This window comes from Eleginops maclovinus, chromosome 16 (assembly GCF_036324505.1).
Source record: "Eleginops maclovinus isolate JMC-PN-2008 ecotype Puerto Natales chromosome 16, JC_Emac_rtc_rv5, whole genome shotgun sequence".
Classification (NCBI taxonomy): domain Eukaryota; kingdom Metazoa; phylum Chordata; class Actinopteri; order Perciformes; family Eleginopidae; genus Eleginops; species Eleginops maclovinus.
Genome location: NC_086364.1, coordinates 21,006,652 through 21,028,345, shown reverse-complemented (window position 1 = coordinate 21,028,345; position 21,694 = coordinate 21,006,652). Strand labels below are relative to the sequence as shown.

The 21,694-nt window shown below is 38.8% G+C and overlaps 2 protein-coding genes across 3 annotated transcripts; both read right to left on the bottom strand.

Moving 5' to 3' along the window:
* Positions 1–207: 207 nt before the first annotated feature.
* Positions 208–2,675, bottom strand: ndufa6 (NADH:ubiquinone oxidoreductase subunit A6). The gene is made up of 3 exons (XM_063904628.1): positions 2,466–2,675; positions 1,089–1,204; positions 208–429 (listed from the first exon to the last, which is right to left on the bottom strand). The coding sequence occupies exons 1-3, from the start codon at positions 2,602–2,604 to the stop codon at positions 298–300; spliced, it is 387 nt and encodes a 128-aa protein (XP_063760698.1). The 5' UTR covers positions 2,605–2,675; the 3' UTR covers positions 208–297.
* Positions 2,676–3,477: 802 nt separating this feature from the next.
* On the bottom strand, positions 3,478–20,849 carry triobpb (TRIO and F-actin binding protein b). 2 transcript variants are annotated; one of them, XM_063904274.1, is made up of 13 exons: positions 20,459–20,849; positions 15,804–15,860; positions 15,103–15,171; positions 14,733–14,822; positions 14,358–14,467; positions 12,730–13,177; positions 10,956–11,217; positions 9,882–9,993; positions 7,711–7,870; positions 6,920–7,021; positions 5,984–6,070; positions 5,111–5,314; positions 3,478–4,344 (listed from the first exon to the last, which is right to left on the bottom strand). In XM_063904274.1, the coding sequence occupies exons 1-12, from the start codon at positions 20,462–20,464 to the stop codon at positions 5,153–5,155; spliced, it is 1,665 nt and encodes a 554-aa protein (XP_063760344.1). In that variant the 5' UTR covers positions 20,465–20,849; the 3' UTR covers positions 3,478–4,344; positions 5,111–5,152. The 2 variants fall into 2 exon arrangements, with proteins under 2 accessions (XP_063760344.1, XP_063760345.1); XM_063904275.1 differs by having other exon boundaries at positions 12,733–13,177; positions 20,459–20,848.
* Positions 20,850–21,694: the final 845 nt, after the last annotated feature.

The window sequence follows — 21,694 nt, the reverse complement described above, 5'->3', positions numbered from 1 at the left end:
TTGGCAGAATAATCCTGATTGAAAACTGAAAAGTTAGGAGATGTAACATCACTTTAAAAAAGAACTACACTTGTAGTCACAATAACCAAAAGAGATAATAAACAGGGAGTTATTTTCTATTATTATGTCTTCTAAGCGTTTCATCTCTGTTTTAGTTTGATCTGTCCCTTTGAGATGACCTTCAGAATAAAAGACACAACAGGTATGTGGGTTTGTAAGTGTGTATTTACAATAAAGGGGAATATCTGTCACACAGGACAAAAGCAAAGCGGGGTCAGAGGTCGGCAGACAGACAGCTCATGGGTCGTGTCCGCTGTAGAACTTGGACAGGAAGTCCTTGGGACGAGGTTCCTGGCTCTCGCTAAAGTATCGCATGATGTGGGTCTTCTGCTTCCAGACGTGGATCGTTTCCTGGAGCTCCATTTTCCCCTGGAGATTAAATGACACACACCTTTTATTTTATTTCTCAATTATGAGGGGAAAGTTTTATTTATGATCCGTCAACACTGAGATGAGGAAGTGGTTAGCCTTTGAAATAGAGCTGAAACATTACCGTGGATAATTCAAAATGAAAGACATTTATTCTCTGCATCAAGGCACGCCCATTTGTCTGTGCAGGTTTGTTGTGCAGCTAATCAACAGTGTGTACATTTCATAGAATAACACATTAGTGTTTAAAATGGCAAAATGTGGGCTATTGAACGTTAGCCTTCAACAGCTGGTGTGCAGCAGAGTGTTGTTGCTAATGTGAAAGCAGGCTCCACACAGTGATGCGTTCAAGCTCGGTTCATTACCCCCCAAAAAAAGCATGCGGCAGAGGTCCAATTTAGGCTTTGGAAAACTGCTATGATTCAGGTGTTTTAAAGAGATTTTCCAAAGCAATACATATTATTATATATCATAATCAAAATAACATTTAGGAAAACACTAATTGCGTTGAAGTACATTTTAGGGACAGTGGCAATAAAAAAGTCTGGTGAGTCTGGAGTCTTATACAATGTTTATTTAATATTGTACTTAATTTAAATGCACTGGGGTTTTTTGGACTGACAATATGATTGTATGGTATTCAAGCAGGCAGTTTTTACCTTGATGACCAGCATGTCGATCACTCGGGGGTCGTTGACGTGCTTGTTTCTGTCGAACATCTCCCTCACTTTGTCTCTGCCCTGACGCACATTGATGTCCAGCTGAAACAGAGCCACTGTAGAGAGAGATATACAAACAGGAAGTCACTCCGTTTGCAACACAGCCAGCTGTTCCAGGAACAAAATGTTTGCGTTACATTTTATAACAGGGTGAATGACGCTGTACAAATCCCAAAGTGTCTGCGTTATTTATGTTTTCCTCAGAAATAGGGACAGTTTGTTGGATAACCAGGGCCAGCTCCACATTCAGAATTTAATGCACAAGTATCTTTTTCCAATTAAGCATCATTATTGATTTATTCCAAATGCACACGTTCATTATTAATATCTAAGCTGTGTGGATGTACACCAGCCCCCTCGTACCTGTCATGTATAAACTGGACAGAACATTTGAGGAAAAGGCAAATACTTTACATAAAACCTTATAAGAGCATGTGTTGCCCGGGCTGCATGTAAATAAATAATAAACAATAACAATTATGCCTTAAATATTTCTTGTTCTTTATTTGAATGCATTTCTTACTCTTTACCTTTTGCTGTGGCCCTGCTGTTATGTTTCAATGTTCTAACGTTGCACTTTTTCTGAAATCTGACACATGCAATTTGTTAAATAAACACTAATAACAATGAAAAAGAAAGGGCCATCTTAAAGTACATTTGTGTATTTAAGACCAGTATCAGTGTATTACTTCCCAACATGTATAGCAGATGCCCATGGTGGAACTAATATCCAAATCAGAATCCCTTTATGAGTCCTGAAGCGGGGAAATTGACAGTATTACAGCAAAAGTGGAATAGCAAGTAAAAAAAAAAGGGCATGGAATAAAAAAGAATAAGCTAACTTATTAAATATAGAGTACAAAAGCACACATCTGTAATAACAGAATAAAAATGGATATAAAAAAGTACACATACATGGCTAAAAATGAGTGGAAGAGGTAACATATCAGCTGTTGGGAAATGATAATGATGTTAGGACATTTATAGCAATGTATGCTTTCTACATAAAGGTGATTATTGCACGGTATTGAGAGAAACGTGTCTTTATTTCACATTGCAGGATGATTGCAGACTGCTGGATGGTATGGACGCTTGCATGTGGTGGTTTACTCCTTATCCAATTAGCTTATTCGACACCACTAACATTTATATTAAATACAGTAGACATTACGTTAGCTGTCTTCTGTTAAAGTGTATTGTTATGATTATGTTGCTGTTAGCTAGCGGCTAACGTACAGCTGAAGCTCCACACAGACACGACCTTGACGCCGGTTCTGTTTGTTTATATCATTTTAACCTCCACACAGACCCACATACCGCTGTTGGGGATCTCCCGGTACCAGGCCCGGTACAGCTCCCGGACCCTCCGCTTCGCCTCGTCCAGGTCCCGGCTGAAAATAGGTTTGACAACTTTGGAAGCTCCAGCTGCAGCTCGGGTCGCTGCTGTCGACGCCATGACTGCTGTCGTCACTGCGCTTCCGGTTTCTTCTTCTATGGTGTTATGTTGGGAAACCCCGTAGCGCCACCTGGTGGACTGGCTTGTGTAACAACTAGCGCAGCCAGATTTAAATATATATATTTTTGTTTTCGATTATTTGACTGTAATTATAATATGATTCAGAATATTACACATTCAAACTATTTTTTAAACATAACCTTCAGTATTATTAAAACATATATTGAATGATTGTTGAGCGATTTTAAACCTTGTATTATGTTGGAGATTAATGAGGTTTAAATAGCAATGAAAAGGTTTACATGCACAATCCCCAAATTATAGTGTCCTTTTTTAAATAATCGACTAAAATAAAGACATTGGTTGCATAGGCCGGGACTTCTCTGCCGCTTACCAGTCATTCAAAATGGTATTTTAAAAAATATAGTGCCCACCGTGATTTGAATACTGCTCTAGTCCATATTGTACATTTTTAACATTTTGATAAATGGAGCAGCCTTTTTAAGTCCTACTAGCATTTCTTAAGTAGTATGTGTTGCAGGGCCATTGCATTGCGTTTCATCATGCAGCTTTTTTTTATATTTCTAGATCTACAATGCATAAGAGGCCTTTTTTTACTGAAGATATTGTCACAGTGGTAAAAGCACAGGTGTAAATAATTAAATAAATGATAGCTGAATCCCAATAAGCTGCTTTGATTAAACTTATCACAGTATCTCTACTTTGATGAGTCAAAATGTCTGCAGTCTAAATGTTTGCATTGGTTGTTAATGCACGTGTTGCAATAGTCTCTGGTTATAAAATGAAATCAGATAAGCATGCGTGTGAATCAAGTCAGTGTACAGCATTGTGAAATGAAATAGAAAACGAGTGTTTCTGTTGAACTTATTTTATTGATTGTATAATTTACAAAGACGATACAGGCTCTACAGTACTTTAAATATGAAAATATTAGCAAAAAAGGCAGGTAGATAAGTCTCTTTATCACAATTCATACTGTCAATAAAAAAGATTGGCTCATCGATGCAACACCTGTCATTTGTTTTGTTAGTGGCACAAAAAAAAGAATGCCAACAATGATCAGGGGAGACTGGAGGCCTGAGAGTCGCTGCTTCTCCGGCTTTAAAATAAAAACACGTGGGACAACATTCATCCAAACAGCTTTTACAAGCAAAGAAAGTCAGGCCTGAATTTGTACAAATTCAGCCTGCCAGGAATTAGAAGTGTCTGTTGTCTTGTCCTGTATTCATCCAGAAGTTCATGTCAACAAAAACATCTGTCCAGGTAAAAAAAAAGGAAATAATTACAGCAAATGAAGAGCTCCTTTTCACAGAGTAAACACCACTCAGAAAGCTGTACAACAAAGAAGCAAAGTGAGATGACAGTAGCTCTTTTGTAACGGTGTTGCTGAAATCACAATGACACGATTATCCTCTTTATCTACAATACCTGATAAAAAAGACATAACACATATTCCAGTTTTCAGACCAAATCGCTCTCATGCATGCTTGAACTCAAAACAAGCAGAAGCAAAAATAAAAAATAAAAAAGTGCAGTTTTATATATTTTAATCGTGTGTGTGGCCCAGTGTAATAAAACCAGCTGTTAGCTCTTTGCTGCTTGTTGGCAGAATGATTGAAAACTAAAAAGGCACTATCGTGGTCCCGACATCGCTGGAACTCCACCTGTCCTCTCCTCTGCGTTTCTGTCATGGATTCAGTCACCAGGATGCAGACACACCTGAGGAACAATGAAAAATACAGAAAGAATGAAATATAAAATACACATTCAAACAAATATCTGCTTTTGAATTTGTGTTGAGTTTGAGGTGTGTAAAGAACAACATTTTATTGTGTACAATAAATTGGTTGCTTCTCGCCATGCCACATTTGAGAACATGCAATTGAGATTCCCTTCAGAATTACCACTCAATAAAAAAAATACATTGATTCCATACCAAAAAATAAAAAAGCCAAAATATATAAAATAAAAAGTCAAATAAAAATAATAAATTAAAACTGAAAAAATAAATAGATAAAAAAGTAAATAAAATAAAAAAGTATTGAAAAAGGTATCAGAAATAAGAAACCCTAGGTTAAAGTGCATAACAGCAAATACAACTTGCATATGAATAATGCTAATAATGCTCTTCAGGTGGGAGTGTTATTGAGAACTTCCGTTTAGTAAACAGTCAGAGAGCTAGCAGGATTTTTAAGCAACTCCTCCAGAACAGTTTACGCTTTTTCTCCTATTTTATAAACTTTTCTACATTCCAGTTGCAGGAAAACTTGAAGACGGACAGGTTAAAAAAAATGACCCTCCTGCAAGTCAAATTTACGGCTAAATAATTCCATATTTTAAGATAAAAATAACTTCTAAAATGTAGAAAATGAGGTTTCCAAATGTTATTATCTTTTTATTCAGCTATCATTTTTTCCTCAAGACATCAGCATTTTAAAACATTTCAGAATCTCCAAAGACACGGTTAATAGTTTCCAAATCCCACCTGTCAGTGGTACTGCCGGAGCCTCAGTACCAGCAGCCCCTCTCAGTGATCCAGGCTGTTCCCCAGCTTCTGGCCCTCCTGCAGGGCAGCCATGGCCAGCCTCAGGTGCTCCTTCAGACTCTGGATCTCCCTCTCGCTGCGGCCCTTCATCCCACTCAGCTCCTCGTGCATCTCCGCGTAACGCTCAGAGGCCAGACGCTTCTCCTGAAGGAGGAGAGCAGCAGGTGGGTTTCATCACAGGTCAGATGTACGATAAAGGATCAGGAAAACATCGTCCTCAGTGAATAATGTGATGTTTTACGTCTGTTTCCTGTCTTAATATTTATCCTTGTTGATGTTGCAAATGGAGCAGCTGTGATGAAAGAAACCTTTTGGACTCGGTCTGTAAGAACATTCCTCAATCTGCTTTATTTATTAGTACATTAACCAGCTGTTGGATCAGCTTAGTGTTAAATCTCATCCACTATGAAAGAAAAAGCAAGTATACTTTCTGTTCCCACATGCTATATGTTTGTTTTTAAAGTTACTATATTAAAATATAGTTTAATAAAGAGTTCAATTTTCTTGGCTGAATTTAGATTTTCTTTGTTTCTAAAAGCTATAGTTAACGTAGCGTAAACAATACGTCCCTAATAAAACCTTTAACTGTTGTATAACTTCAATCATTTAAAAATAAATAATTGTATAGTTTCTCCAAAACAGCACAGAGAAGGTCACACACACACACACACACACACACACACACACACACACACACACACACACACACACACACACACACACACACACACACACACACACACACACACACACACACACACACACACACACACACACACACACACACACACACACACACACACACACACTTACGGTGTTTAGAAATTGCAGCTCGTTCCTCAGGCAGCTGATCTCCTTGTGTAAATACTCTATCTCGTTTTCCTTCACCCTGAGAAGAACCTGGCAGAAAAACAACAACAAAACAACAACAACGTGGTTATCATCTGCTGCCAGAGAGGGAGACAGAGAGACAGAGAGACAGAGAGAGAGAGAGAGAGAGAGAGAGAGAGAGAGAGAGAGAGAGGAGGAAAGTATACGTCTCTAAACGGCTATAATTATCCCGTCAGTCCATAAGAACAAGCAATTGTGTCCTGGCTGATTTATGATCAGCAGCGTGGGCGTTCTCTGTCATTTATTTTGTACATAACTCGAGCCGATTACTGTTTATCGTGACATCTTTTTGTTTACTCTAAACTGCTGCCACACCAGTTTGGTAAACAGGAAAACGTCTGCATTTTGAGGGAGTTTTCTTCAGCGCTGCGCAGAAAATAAAGCTTCACTTGAAATGTGTCTCCTTATTCTGTTCGAAAGAGGTCTTTCTGCACAGTACATTTATATTTCTAGTACTATACTATTTGTAGAGTGAGATTCCAGTGGTTTCTGGATCCAAATCCAGACATTTCTATACATTTGTTGCTGTTATTCTCGTTTTCAATACCTTTTATTATTCTATTCTAGCTTTTTTTATTAGGTTTTATTGGCTTGTGTTGAAATGTGTTATATAAATATAACTTGCCTTGCCTTTCCTCTCTTTATCTACTGGGTTTAACTTTATATTATTAATTGCTTTGGGATTAATTATAGACAGTTCTTCCTGTCTCTTGTTGAGGCGTCAGCAGGTTTTGCAGCTTTAACGCAGCGGGTGATACTTTCACATTTCTGCACATCTGATTTCTCTTTATTCAGGAAGCCAGCAGTGTTCAGTGTGTGTGTATGTGTGTGTGTGTGTGTGTGTGTGAGGGCCATTACCTCGAGCTCACAGGGCGTCCTGTCCCTGTCGTCCTCTGATCTCTGAGACGTCACAGAAGACCGTGTTCGACTCATCTCCTCCGTCAGACGTGCCTTTAGGTCCTGCAGAGACAGACATTAAGTCTTACTGAATAACGACTAATGTTTGGAATACAGGTGTAGGTTATGGATCACTGTTTTTATGAAGGGAGGGTAGAGACTCATTTATTTACAGTACCAATAAAGAGCCGCAGCTTGGATGCACCGTTCATCTGAACTTCAAGGTTAAGTGTCATAATAAAACAGTGACCCGAGCATACTGAGCACAAATAAATTACAGACTGACGGGTCCAGTATTATGGATGATAAGCTGCGGACTGAAAGACACACACACACACACACACACACACACACACACTTCCCATCACCTCCCCAAAGGATTACGTAATAGTTTTTCAAAGCACTTCTCACACACTGACAATTAAAGAAGATTCTTGGAAAAGCTGTTAATAAAAACGGCAACCCCCAGAGATCCTTCAGTCACAAAGAAGATCAGGCTGATGTAAACACACACACGACTAAATGCAGAATCTTCCCACAGCTTTCCTCCTGGGGGAGATATTCACACGGTCCATGAAACTGTTCAGCTATACTTCAGGATCACACTGTGAAACCTGATGATGGAAACTACATGCCAAGGCCTCGGGATGCATCAGCAGTGAAACACCAAAGAGAACCATCCTTCACTTTCGGAGGAATACACCCGGAAAAGCTTTCTCCCTCTCTCATGAGTTTCTTTAAAGATGTCTCACCTGGTTCTCCTTCTTCAGCTGCTCCATGTCTCTCTCCTTGCGGCTGATCTCCCTCTCCCTCTCGGCGCTGCTCTGCTCCGACCGGTTCACCTCCAGACATTTCTGAGAGTAACGCTCAGAGAGGCCGGCCAGCTCCCTCTGCAGAGCCTGAGTCTCCGACCTGCACAGAAACAACAAACATTCGTTGAGTAAATAATGAACTAAATTACAGAAAATTGAAATAATAGCTGCCATGTAAGCTGTGGTTCAGATCATAACGGAATGTGCGTCACATTACCTGCTTTCTTTTTACTTTAAGTGCAGCAAAATTGGAAAAGAAACAATAAAATATTACAGGAATGAATATGAATATAACATACAAAGTGTTTCCTCTCATTAGACATTTTTTACTGTGTGGGTAAGGTTTTGAATACGCTAATTTCAAAATCTAAACTAAATTTAATTTAAAACTATTTTTATTTCATTATTAATTTATTCAATATAAAACTATTTTAATTAATAATTTATTTAATTTAAAAATATTTTAATTAATAATGTATTTAATATAAAACTATTTTAATTAATAATGTATTTAATATAAAAATATTTTAATTAATAATTTATTTAATTTAAAAATATTTTAATTAATAATTTATTTAATATAAAAATATTTTAATTAATAATGTATTTAATTTAAAATATTTTAATTAATAATGTATTTAATATAAAACTATTTTAATTAATAATGTATTTAATATAAAACTATTTTAATTAATAATTTATTTAATATAAAAATATTTTAATTAATAATTTATTTAATATAAAAATATTTTAATTAATAATTTATTTAATTTTAATTAATAATTTATTTAATTTAAAAATATTTAATTAATAATTTATCTAATATAAAACTATTTTAATTTATTTATAAAAAAACTACAATAATCAATAAATAATGGAAAAAAAGAAGTTGATAGATTTTTATTTCATCCCTCCTTAAAAAAACTCATGCACTTAACACTACTTAAAACTGAAGCATTTCCTAATTGTTGTCAGCTGTGGTAAGAATAATATAAACAGCATTTTAATTGCAAATACAAAATATGACAGTAATTGTCTGTGTCTATAACCTAACTTTTAACATTATATACAGCATATACATGATCTTTTATATTCACATAAACATCTAAGTAGAGCAAGTTCATCTCTTTAAAGGGTGAGCTCTTTTATTCTGCTCAGCTGTAAGTGAATACCTCTGAACTATACATAGTATTTAATAACTCAACATGTTATGAAGGAGGATTTTGTTCCATTTTTATTACGCAAGTGTTTCCTCCTGCGGTTTGAAAACACTTCACTGGTCACAACCAACAACCACAAAAATAAGGAAGAGCATGCACAGCGGGAAAAGAGTAAAAAATGCGGAGTAAGCAGCAAAGATAAGCCTTAAAATGCAGGGTCGAGCAGCAGCAGCAGCATCAGCGCCTTGTCAAAGGCCTTGTGAAGCTCACAAAGGGAGAGTAATCCGCGACTGAACTCTTCTGCATTCCTTAAGTGCCGAGCGGCGGCGGTGATGGCCTCGATTCAGGCAGGATTGTTGTGGACTCGGCAAATTCTACCTTTTTTCTATTTCACTGAAAACACTTCGGAGGCCAGAGAACTCCCACTTAAAGAGAGCTGGTCACATAAATTACCGCTGTGGGCCCCCGCTGACTGAGGCGGAGGCTTCAACAGCAGTTTGAAAAAAACGGCTCACACAAGAGCAGTTAGAAAAGCTTCATTTCTTGGGTTTTTTGCAGGAATTTATTGACTCTAACTTTTGTTTTCTGTGTCGTAATTAGGCGTTTCTTTTCTTATAAAGCCTATAGTGAGGCTTATCTTGAACCAGCCCCTAGTTCTGCAGCTGTAGGCCGAAACTGTCGGAGGCCTTTCACTATTCATCTTTCTCAAACCCCCTGATTTCCTTTCTCTCGATCTGCCTGCACTCATGTCCCAAAAATGCATGTAACCAAGCTCAGCATATCCTCCTAGTTCTGGTGTCTCTTCCTGCAGGTTTCCAGTCTTAAAGGTTCATTCTGGATCTTGTTGCCGTGGTCCTGCCTCACACCCACCTTACTATTCTTTAATGACACCCGGATCCGTCTTTTTTACTCATACATACGGTATAAACATTTCCATTTGAAGTTACTCACTGTTGTTGTGCTCGCAGTGTGTGTGAATCCAGCCTCCCGCTGCCCAGCCTCTCGACTCTCTCCACCTCTCTCTCCAGCTCGTCTTTGTGTTTCTTCTTCAAAGCCTCCATCACTGAAACACACGAGCAAGACGTTACTAAAGTGTCTCCTGATAGTAAAACAAATAAAGCCAATAAAGATTCAGTTTGAATACAAAACAAGTCACGCTCTTAACCTGGACAGGAAAAGATTGGTATTTACTAAATGACGGGGTTTCTCCTTTGGCTGTTGGAATACTGCAGATCATAAGCTCCCTGGCAAACACACATTTATGATACTTACATGTTTTACACACTCAGCAGAAACAACCCAGTCCTTCCTACTCAAAGCTAAACTCTGTTTTACCTTGAGTTTTTGTTTTGCTGCTGACTTCCACTAAATTAAATAACTCCTAAAATCTTACACTGCACTGTAACTTGTACTTTATACCTGACTTGTTCTATAGAAGCTTGTTTAAGTGACTCACCTTTCACACTTATGGCACATATTATATCCTGCTGCATATTTGGTTTTTCTTTATATTTTCTGTACATTTTTTCTCCCAAATGTATATTTTTTACTTTCTTTTTAAATGCTATTTTAATTTATTGTATTGTAATTACATTGCCTTGTTTTTATGCTGCTGCAACAAAAAAATACCCAAATTGTGATCTATCTATCTACCTACCTACCTACCTACCTACCCATCTATCTATCTATCTACCTAGCTACCTACCTACTCACCCACCCACCCATCCATCTATCTCTCTATCCATCTCTCTATCCATCTCTATCCCTCATTCTCCTGTCTCTTTACACACTGTTTTTTAAATGCATCTTCATTATGGTTTTCTTTTACACTATGTCTATCTGCTTTGAGTAGTTTTTGTAAAGCACTTTGACTTGCATTGTGTTGAAATGTCTTGCCTTACAACCCATTTCTGACAAATATATCATGTGACCTAAACTGAATGGTCAATGCGATCAAAATGAAGTACTACTCGGTGAAGTCACAGTCTCCTGCAGAAGTCCCCAGGTGTGTTTGAGTGAGCTGACCTCGTGCCGTGTCTCTGGTCTCCTCCTGCAGCAGCCTCTCCTTCTCGCTCTCCAGCTGCTTCACCTGCCGCTCGTGTTGCCTCTGCAGCGCCTCCAGAGCCTGGCGGTGAGCCTGGTCCATGGCCGCCAGGCTGCGACCGCACGGGGCCTCAGGACCACAGCCTCCCCTCACACCTCCTCCTCCTCCTCCTAATCTCCCTCCTCCTCCTCCTCCTCCTCCTCCTCCTTGTAGTTGCTGTAGCTGCTGCCTCAGTGACGCCACCTGAGAGGAGCACAAAGAAGGAGGTAAAGCCCACTGAGCCACACGGGTAATATTTCATCAGCATGTTGACATGAGAGTGGTGATGGCAGTGGGATACCTTGAGAGGATTAGCATATCGAAAACACAATAAAGACTTGTGCAATATTCACTCTATAAAACCTGACAGTGTAATGTCAGATATATAATAATGTATGACATTTAAAAAGGACAATTTTCTGCAGAATAAGCACTTTTTAGTAACATTTTTAAATAATACTCCTTTTATTTAATTTAGATTTTGAATGCAGGACTAGTTTACCGGTCATTTAGTATTTTTAAATTATAATGTATACATTCAATTAATTATTTACACCTGTGCTTTTCCCACAGTGTCTTCAGAGACAAATGCATATTATGTGTAAAAAAATATACAAAAAGCCTGCTTGATTAAATACCCTAGCAACACATGCTAATTAAAATATATTTGTGGAGGCCTGAGGTTGTGACCAGACACCTTCAGGTACATTGTGGTTGGACTGAAGGTGTTTCAGTCTCTCCTATATCAGTCACCTCAATTAGTTATTTGTCTAAGTCATGCAGCCCTAAATAAAAACACTGATGCTTTAGGATGCTTAACTCACAGTAGGAATTATTAATTCAACCTAACGAGGGACTCCTTTCCAGCGTCTCACTGCCAACACACTCCCCACACGATCCCTGGCAGAACCACTTTGCACCAGCTGGAGTTTTTCTTGACGGACTAATGAGCAGGAGGTTTTGGATTGTTTTGTTGTTGGTGCTCAAAGTTCAAATGATTTAAACTCTGACCCCAATCACAGCTGACCCTTCAAAAGCCTGATTAGATTCAAGCTGCAGAGGAGGCTTCAGCACAAAGGCCGCATTCAGCTCTCATTAAACGGTAATAATTGGGTAATTGGAGAATGAATGCACATCAGTCGCACTGCATGAGGAGTAGCATGATACTGCCGAGTGTCATGTGTGGAGAGAGACTTCAAACGGGTTCAAACAAACAAAGCTGCACATCACGACACACAGAGACAGAACAGATGAGTCTCAGCAGGGTTTCCCATCCTAGAGCTGCACAGTTAACCAACATGTGATTTATATAGCAATATGGACTAGTGCAATATCCAATCGAAGTAAGCACAATATTTGGATCAGGCCAAATATGTGAAAATATAGCTGAATTATACTTTAAAAGTTTGGCCCAGATTCTCTTAAAAAACATGATCATTTTAATATATTTCTAAGTATATTTTCCCTTTAATATCAGGAATCATATCTCAGTTGCAAGATCAGTCAAAATAATAGTCTTTTTTTTCCAAAACGTGCAGCCCTGTCAGGCTAAGCTGGTTCTGCATATTTTAGATGGAAAACACTCCTGAAGAGCAGGTCAGAAAACACAGTGGGTGTTAAGAGGCAGAAACAGGAAATGTTGACTTCATCCGGACCGATGAGTTAATTTGCATTTTATTTTAAATTTGCAAATTGGAAAAAATCATCTCCACGCACTACCTCCCTCTGCAGCGCCTCATTGGCTGACTGGCTGGAAGGCCGTGTTCCCATTGGTGGTAAGGAGCTCATCTCCTTCAACGGCAAGCGCTCGAACTCAGCCCACTTTTTCTCGATGTCGTCCTCCGTGCGTAGCCTCTGATTGGACCCCGCGCCGGTGCCCTTCCTGGAGAGCACGGCCTCCCATTGGCTGCTGGTGTTCCTCTCCTCCTGCCATTGGCTGTGCTCCCGGCCCTGACCCTCGGCTGCCTCCCTCTGCCCGGCGGGGATGGGGTTGCTGGACGAGGCGGGTACAGGAGAAAGCTCCACGTAGTCAAACCTGCGGTGAGTGGGAGGAGCCGAGGACGGGACTTCTGAGGGGGCGTCGGTGTGACGGGACGACGGGCGACGGGACGACTGCAGGAAGCGGGAATGGGAGTTTTCCTTGTCGCTGCTGCCGTCTGGTAATCTGGAGACATGAAAACAATAAATCAAGCCTTTAAAGACAAATAATTAAACCAAAACATTATTACTTCTTCTTCTTCTAACCTCATGAATCCTATACACTGGTGCAGGAATGAGTCCTAAACCAGGAAGTGAGTTAGCATTTAAGCACTAGCGCTAGTCCCGAATTTGGCGTTGGCTAACAAGTGACTAAATAAGAAAGACTACTGAACGTCATCACAACAATCGTTAGCCACCTTTAGCTTAGCGCTGATGACATGAAGTCAGTCACCTTTCCAAAACCCAATGGAAAAATCCCGTTGGCTTGTGATACTAACTTCATGGGCATCCTTAAAGAAACGCATCATTACTTCTGACTCTTCTTATATTAAATAAAGCAGTAATCATCACTGAGTCACCGAGGTTAGTGTAATATGTGACACAGCAGGACCTCAACAGGAACCCTGGAGCTGGTGATGAGTCATTCTGAAAACAGAACATGCATCAGAGCTGCTGCTGGATTAATCAAACTTTGATTCAACTTTAAGAGACAAAGTATACAGAGACTTAAACCCTAACGATCAAAGTTGCTCATACATGCGAGCAACAGAGCCTCTTATCTGCAGCTACACTTCGAGGGAGCAACGCAGGAATGCTGAGGCACCGCTACATGCTGCGTATCACCGCAGGAAGTTGCACGTTAGATTGTATTTTTAAAGCTTGAGATGTTAAAACCTTTCCCTGACAGCTGACTGACACTTCCTCTCTATGATTACACAAAAAAAGCTCTTTATTTTCCTCACACTGCCTGTGCTGCAGCACCTCTGTTCACCCTCTGTCTGAAACCAGAGCCCAGTCTGCTCTGATTGCTTAGCTGGACGGCTCTGTTGTGATTGGTCAACCGCTTAGAGATGTCCCGCCCCTTAGCCTATCACGTACAATGTGTTGGAGCGCTAGCCAATAGAAGCGCAAAGTAAATAAAGGAGTCCAACAGAGGCGTTTCAGGAAGGGTGTGAGGGAGAGAAACTTGGGATTTTAGCCTTTGCAGACCATTTACATGCACCAAAAACCCAGTAATATTTACTGTGTTTATTTTTATTTTTAACTCTTGTGTAATATCTTGTTTTCATGCTGCTCTAGCAATATTTAAGTTAATCTATTTTTAAATAAAACCTTTTATATCTAATGATTAAACAGCTCATTACTGTGTGAGGTCAGGAGAGCTGCTGGGCCGTATACACTTCTTTAGAACCTCGATCCAATTCCTCCGGATCCCCGCCGTCATGGCCGACAGTGTGTGAGCGGAGTCCCGCGTCTGAGGAACAAAAGAGACAACAAAAAAAACTGGTTCATGAGAAACAAAGATGTGGCAGAACTGGGATGAGACGGAGAGGATACAGAGAGAAAGAAAGGAGGAGGAGGAGGAGGAGGAGGAGGAGGAGATGTGAGTCATGATAACAATTGGCAAATAAATGCAGGAGAAATGGAGAGCGGGTGTGGTGAGAGGAAGACAAAAAGGTGAGAATATAAAAAAGGAAATCAGTCTATGAGATGGATTAACCTGTAACTGAGACACTCACCTGTACCTGGAACCCATAGTTCTTCTCCACGTCAAACTCACACACTTTCACACACGATTTGAGGTCAATCTCCCCGTCCAACTCATCTTTCTGTGCAGGAAACACGGCAAGGCAAGTTTGTTTAGGAAGCGTATTTCAGCAGCAAGGCAATTAAAACCTCATTAAAAGCATTAAGACAGAAACACATTGAAAAGGACAAGAAAGTACACATTTAAGGAAGCTAAAATCGAGTCATACTTTTTCTGGTAGTTTCATCTAGATATTTGGAGCACAAAAGCTAAACACTGTACTCTTAACACTCCCACTAAACAGGAACATTTATTTGACACACTTAGTCATCCCAGTGTTAATAATAACCATGAAATCATACCTCCTCTGCACTCGAGTCTCTGTAGTACTTCAGTCCAGCGTCGGTCAGAACAAACCAATGCTTCTTCCACTAAAGAGACAAAAGAAGACAGTAATTTATCCAAGAAGGAAATGTATAAGGGTTGAATATGACAACCATTAAAACAACACAAAGACAATACATGGCACGGTAAAATCACTACTGCCTGTGGGTTTCCTAATGGGCGAACCCTTTATTCAAATTGAAAAAAGAGGCTGTAAGTATTGTAGTGCTGTAGAGATGACTGAGCATACAAATGGGAATGCACACACTGCTTCGTATCATACATGTTCTCCTCAAAACTTAACCCATGATCACTTAAGGAATAATTTCATGAAAATAACGATGCAAAAACGTCTCCCTCTCCATCACCTGCAGTTGCAATATGAATGAAAACAGTCCAATTCAGATATCTGTTTCAGGTGCTTCAGCACTACAGTACGTTTGTATAGAAGCAGCAGGCCTGCAGTGTGTGAGGAGAAGCTCATTAATATCTGGAGCCGAGAGACAGCAGACACCTGCTCTGCCTGCAGCCTCAGAGCCGCCATCACCTTACACACAGCCAGGAGAGGAAGAGGAGGGAGGAAGAACAGCCAAGTGAAGATGGAGGAAGAGGAGGGTGGTGAGGATGAGGAAGAGAAGGATATAGTATGATTTAGAGGAGCACAATGAATGTTCCTTACCTCTCCACTGTCGTCCAGTTTGGACATCCATCCCTTCTTGAAGTTCAGGAGGTCAGGCTGAGAGGAGACAGGACAGTTTACTGACATGGATCCAAATCCTGTTCATGTTCTGATTTCTTAAGCACTTTGTTGGAATACAAACTCATGCTTTAACAGATATTATAAAGAAAACAGACAGAAAACATGCCTTATTGAATGCCTTGAATCCACAAGCAGTTTTTAGTCAAATATATATGAATAAATAACAATATATTTTTTAAAACAATAAACGAATATGATGAAAATAAATATAAATAAATCACATTAAAGGGGGAGATAATATCATATATCCAAAAGCAGTTAATAATTCTAATATATATAAATAATAATACAATATATTATCATTATTGCTACGAATAAGAATCAAATTAAATCATATAAAGGCTGAGAATAATACCGTGTGCCTTTTAATAGAAATAAATAATAAATCATTATGTATAAATAACATAAATATATATATATATATTTTAATATCTATAATTAACCATTTTTATATATAAATAAACAATTGTAATTAGAATAAAGCATATTAAAGGGCAATACTAGTTTTAAAAATCGTACATATTTAGACTTTAAGAAGATAATTAATAATAAAACAGTGATATATAAATGTAGGAAATAAATGCGCAATTACAAAAGTTGAATTTAGGAAGGAACTGTGCTGTCTCTGTCAGTCAAGGTCATTCATTTGTTCAACCCTTTATCAGGAGCAGCTCTCAAAGGATTTACAGATGGTAAAGAAACAGAGACAGCAGACAGAAGCAGGGTGGGGCAAACTCAATGTAGTGACATCTCTTTACAAGCTATATAACAGCAACACACAGTTCCTTTCTATATCACTGTTCCTGAAGAGCGAAGACACAATGCTGCGGACATATTTCACCACAAAGAACGTAAGCCAGTTTCTGCTGTGGAGGAACTGCTTTCAATCTACCTCGAAATGTGATGATCCCAGATTAAGATTTGCTCCGCCTGTACATTCCTCACTCCTCTTATCTCTCGCTAACGTGTTCATTCCTCACTTTTTAATCTCTTTCTGCATCATCTGGTGTCTCGTTCCTTTCACTTGTTATCTCTTCAGCAGTTATTTAGTGTTCACGTTATGCTCTTCTTCATTTGGATCATCTCCCTCTCTGCTGTGTCACCTCTTCTATCATGTCTGTGTTTATTCATTATCCTGGATTTGTTGGTGTTTTTCTAAGCCTCAGTACCACCCAGTTTTAACCCTGCGCAGAATACACAAGTTAATCCAAGTCGCTGTCCTTTTAAGGTCTGATGACTTTCAATAGACCGTGTAAGCTAGCACCAGCGTCCAGCAGTAGCTCAGTCAGTAGGGGCTTGGACTGGGAATCGTAGGGTCGCCGGTTCAAGTCCCCGAACAGACTTGAAATATGGAAAGTGGACTGCTACTTGGAGAGGTCCCAGTTCACCTCCTAGGCCCTGCTGTGGTGCCCTTGAGCAAGGCAACGGACACCTCCAATCCCCCATTGCTCCCCGGGCGCTGCACAATAGCTGCCCACTGCTCCTAGTACTAGGATGGGTTAAATGCAGAGGACCAATTTCACTGTGTGTGCTCTGCTGTGTGCATGTATGTGACTAATAAAGAGGGTTTCATCCTCCGATTCTATCTTCTATCTATCAGTGTGTTCAGAAGTGTTGCGCATCACATATACACGATGTGGCAATGACTTAAAAGACCTTATAATTATTGTTGGTTAACAGCAAAACACACACAGTACACACACACAGTACACACACAATGAGCAAATCAAATGAACAAGTTCCTGTAAAAAGATGAATCAATAAGTTGTTAACATTAACCGTGAACTCTTTTTTAAAGTGCTTTACCTTTTTAATACTTCTCCTATTCCAGCTCCTTAAAGGTTAATAATTCCAGGTTTTATTGCAATTTTTTACTTAAATATTGGTTTTCTTTTCATTTTAATAAAACAGAGCAACTGTGACAAAACCCAATTTCTCCCGGGATAAATACAGTATTCTGATTCTGGCTTATTAACTCCTCTTTGACAGTAAACATCTGGCGTTAGGGAACATTTATCAGCATTTTATTTACCATTTTCTGACTAATTACATAAAAAGTTTACTGTTTTCAACTAAACATCAACTATTTTGTCAAAAGACTCAAAGTTTTTATGAATTATTTAATGAATAAAAAGGTCAAAAGTCCCTAATTGTGAATATTTGTGTCCACTTCTTCGAGTTGTGGACAAAACAAGCAATTTCATAACATCATCTATTCTTCGACTTGAGGAAACACAGATCAGCATTTTTCAGTTAAATGCAAGTCGGCTATTCGACTTTTTGGGAAATAATCTGCAGCTTTAATCTCATTTCTAAAACAAAAGGAAGCTTGTTTTAGGGACACATCTCCTAAGATCCTCACTCAGAGTGCTCGGTGTGTCAGACTTCATCATGAATTCATGAAATGTTATCCCGTTGATACATGCCCATAGTGAGGTCAGAGAGCGGTTACATGAGCAGGACCCAGAAAGAAAAAACTCCTGCAGCATCTGCTATGAATAAACCTGATGCCACAGTGGCTCGACTGTCATGTGTTTAAGAATCAGTGGCCTCCCTTTAGAAGGTCAGCGGCGAGGGAAGAGGGTCCAACTCTGGTGGCCTTTTGAGACAACGCCTATTCATCCTGACTCACTTTATTTATTTAACGCTTCTATCCAAAGCAACTTACAAAAAATGAACTCCCCCACGAAGAAACAGACTCAACAAGCAAGAATCCTACAAGTACAATAGCTTCAAACAATCCGAACCATTTCATTTCAGGTTCACATCAGGATTTAATGTCTCTCCTGGGACATGTCTCCATGCTTTACTGTTCAAAAAGCTCTTTATGTTTCTCCTCCTCCCTGTGCTGCAGCTCCTCTTTTCACCCTCTGTCTGAAACCAGAGCACAGTCTGCTCTGATTGGTTAGCTGGCGGACCCCTTAGCCTATCACTCACAATGTGTTTGAGCGCTAGCCAATAAAAGAGCGAGCGTTACAAAGTGATGTCACTGTGTTATGGAAGTAAAGAAAGGAGTCCAATGGAGGAGTTTCAGGCAGGGGGTTAGAGACACTCCCTCTGGAGGGAACACAGGGATTTCATCCTTTGCAGACCATTTACATGCACTCAAAACCTATATAACACACTAGAGGAAAGGGAAACCCTCGAAAGCACAATAGGGCCTCTTTAATTCCAGAACACCTGTAAAACATGTCGTTTAGTGAGAGTTCATTGCCTGTCCTAAACCAATACCTGTACACGCACTCATTGTGGTCCCACTCAGCATTATAGCGGTTTGGAGAATCAACATTTTTTAGCCAAGAAATCTTTACCAATGTTTTTACAGCGTCTGTGTGCAAACACGCGTCACAGCTGGCTGCAAAAACTGACACCTACAGCACAAGCTAACGGCTCATGACATTTCCTGCTACTGTAAACAACACAAGGTCAACAGATAAGGCTACACATAGAAACCAGCATGAGTAAGTGAGACATGTCGCAGGAAAAGAAGTGTACAACTCATCAGGGTAAATCCATGGAAAACAGACAGAGCCATACACCACAGTGAGATACATAATAAACCAGCTCCTGCAGAGTATATCTGAAAACAATAATACATAATATGTAAAGGGACTGTGTATTTGAAGTACTCAAGTACAGTTTTGAGGTACTTCAGTTGAGTATTTTCATTGGAAGCTACTTTATACCTCTACTCCATTACATCTTTTAAGTAAGAATTGTTCAGTTTATTCCTCTAAATGTATTTTGACATCTTAAACTACTGGTTAATTTAAAGGTTCAGATTGTTAGCTGATACAAAATAGATATAAACTAAATACATATACATTGATTTATAGGTTAGGATATTCAGAAGCAGTCTATACAGTTATTACTTTTACGAGAAGTGCATCAAAACCATAATCCAGAAATGTATTCGATTCTGAAATTGGACATAATGCACCGAGAGTACTTTTCCATTTATTTTTTGAGTATAGTTTGATGCTAAGCCTTGTGTACTTTTACTTAAAACTGCTGTACTTCTAACAGAGTATGTTCAGTTAATATTGGCACCTTTACTTAAATAAAGATCTGAATAATATTTCCCCTACTGTGTAGCTATAGAGTTCAGTAAAAGCACAACATGATTGGCTTAAAAACATGCACAATTAAAATAATGTGTTAAGCCTTATGGCCCATTTTTAGACTCTGAAAATGACATTAAATTGCTTTATTATATCTATTAATATGTGTATCACAGCTGGTAGAACTAGAGCTCATTTAAATAACTATATATTCTGTAAAAAGTACAATATCTGGCGTGTATGTACAAGAAGTAACATCATGAGTTAAGCCTCATTTTTAGACTCATTATATTAAATTGCTTTATTGATGCATTAATGTGTTAAGACGTGGAGCTCATTTTAATGACTTTATACACTGTAAAAAGTACAATATTGGGTTGGAGTAGAAGTTTGAAGTAACATAAAATAGAAATGCTCTTTTACAAATAACCCAGAGTTGTACTTAAGCAGCATGATACATTCAGGAAGGAGTGACAGGAAAAACCAAACAGCTTCTTTTAAGGTGCAACTTACCGTCATGATAACAGGGTCCAGGGAGGGTTTAATGAAGACAAAAGAAGAGCACCGTTACTTCACCTCACAAAACTCTTAATCCCACTCCTCAGTTTAGAGGGTAAAAACTTCACTTTCTTGCAGGAAACCGACGCTATGCGAAATGAGATAAAACCCCGCCATTCATCCCCATGTTAACAGAATCAAGCGAACCTCAACCAACGTCAAAAGCTGAGTCTGAGTCCAGTTTTCAGGGGGAAATACATTGAGAAAAAGACGGATTAAATGTTCTTTTAAATGGTGGTCATTTCACAACTTGTTCAGCTAAGTAACACTCCTTTTCTCGGCTGTGTTTTCTCGCTGCCTCCCCTCTCTGTGTCTGCCACTTCCTGGGCGGATCCGAGAAGATCGGTTGAGAAAACAAGCGCACCCCTACCTAACCACACCGTGCTGCAAACAGAGAAGTACTCACGTATTCTACCACGAGAAAAGTACAAATACTGCACCGTGAAATGCAAGTGAAAGGCGTGCATTTCAGATGGTACTCAAGTAAAAACAGTGCTGGTGTGTTGTGAAGTACATCTACTCAAGTCCTGTACTTAATCAAATACACTGTATGTTGATGAAGTTGTATGTTTTTGTATTTTACATGCCAATAATGTACTTTTTACACCACTACAACTTTGAGGTAAACTTCTATCTCACTTCCAATCAGAGGTAAATTGTGTACTTTTACAATTAATTTAATACCCTTAGTTGCTAGGCAGATTTGGATTAATAATGTGAAATGTAATCAACCATTAAATTCCATTAACATTCACAAGCTACCCAACAGTATTCAAATGAATAGAAAATAGCTGCAACTTTAGCAGCTTGGATAACACTATATTTGTCATTTTACAGTATATATATTTATACATTTGTCTGAATATAAGTATGATTTTGTATGCAGGACTTTTACTTGTAACAGAGTATGTTCACAATTTAGTATTGCTATTTTTACTTAAGGAACATATTTGATTACTTCTTTCTCCATGGAGTAAAAGTACAAGAAATCGGCATTAAAATATACTGTAAGTAAAAGCACCCTTTATGTATTATCGCCCATTCCATAACTGTGTACATTTAATTATTCTATGAAAATTATTGATGCAATAATTAGTTCATCAGTTAAATGTTGTACGATATCCTGCTGAATAGTTTAGCGTATAATAATATGTATCATTCTCCTAAATCTGCAAAGTAACTAAAGCTGTT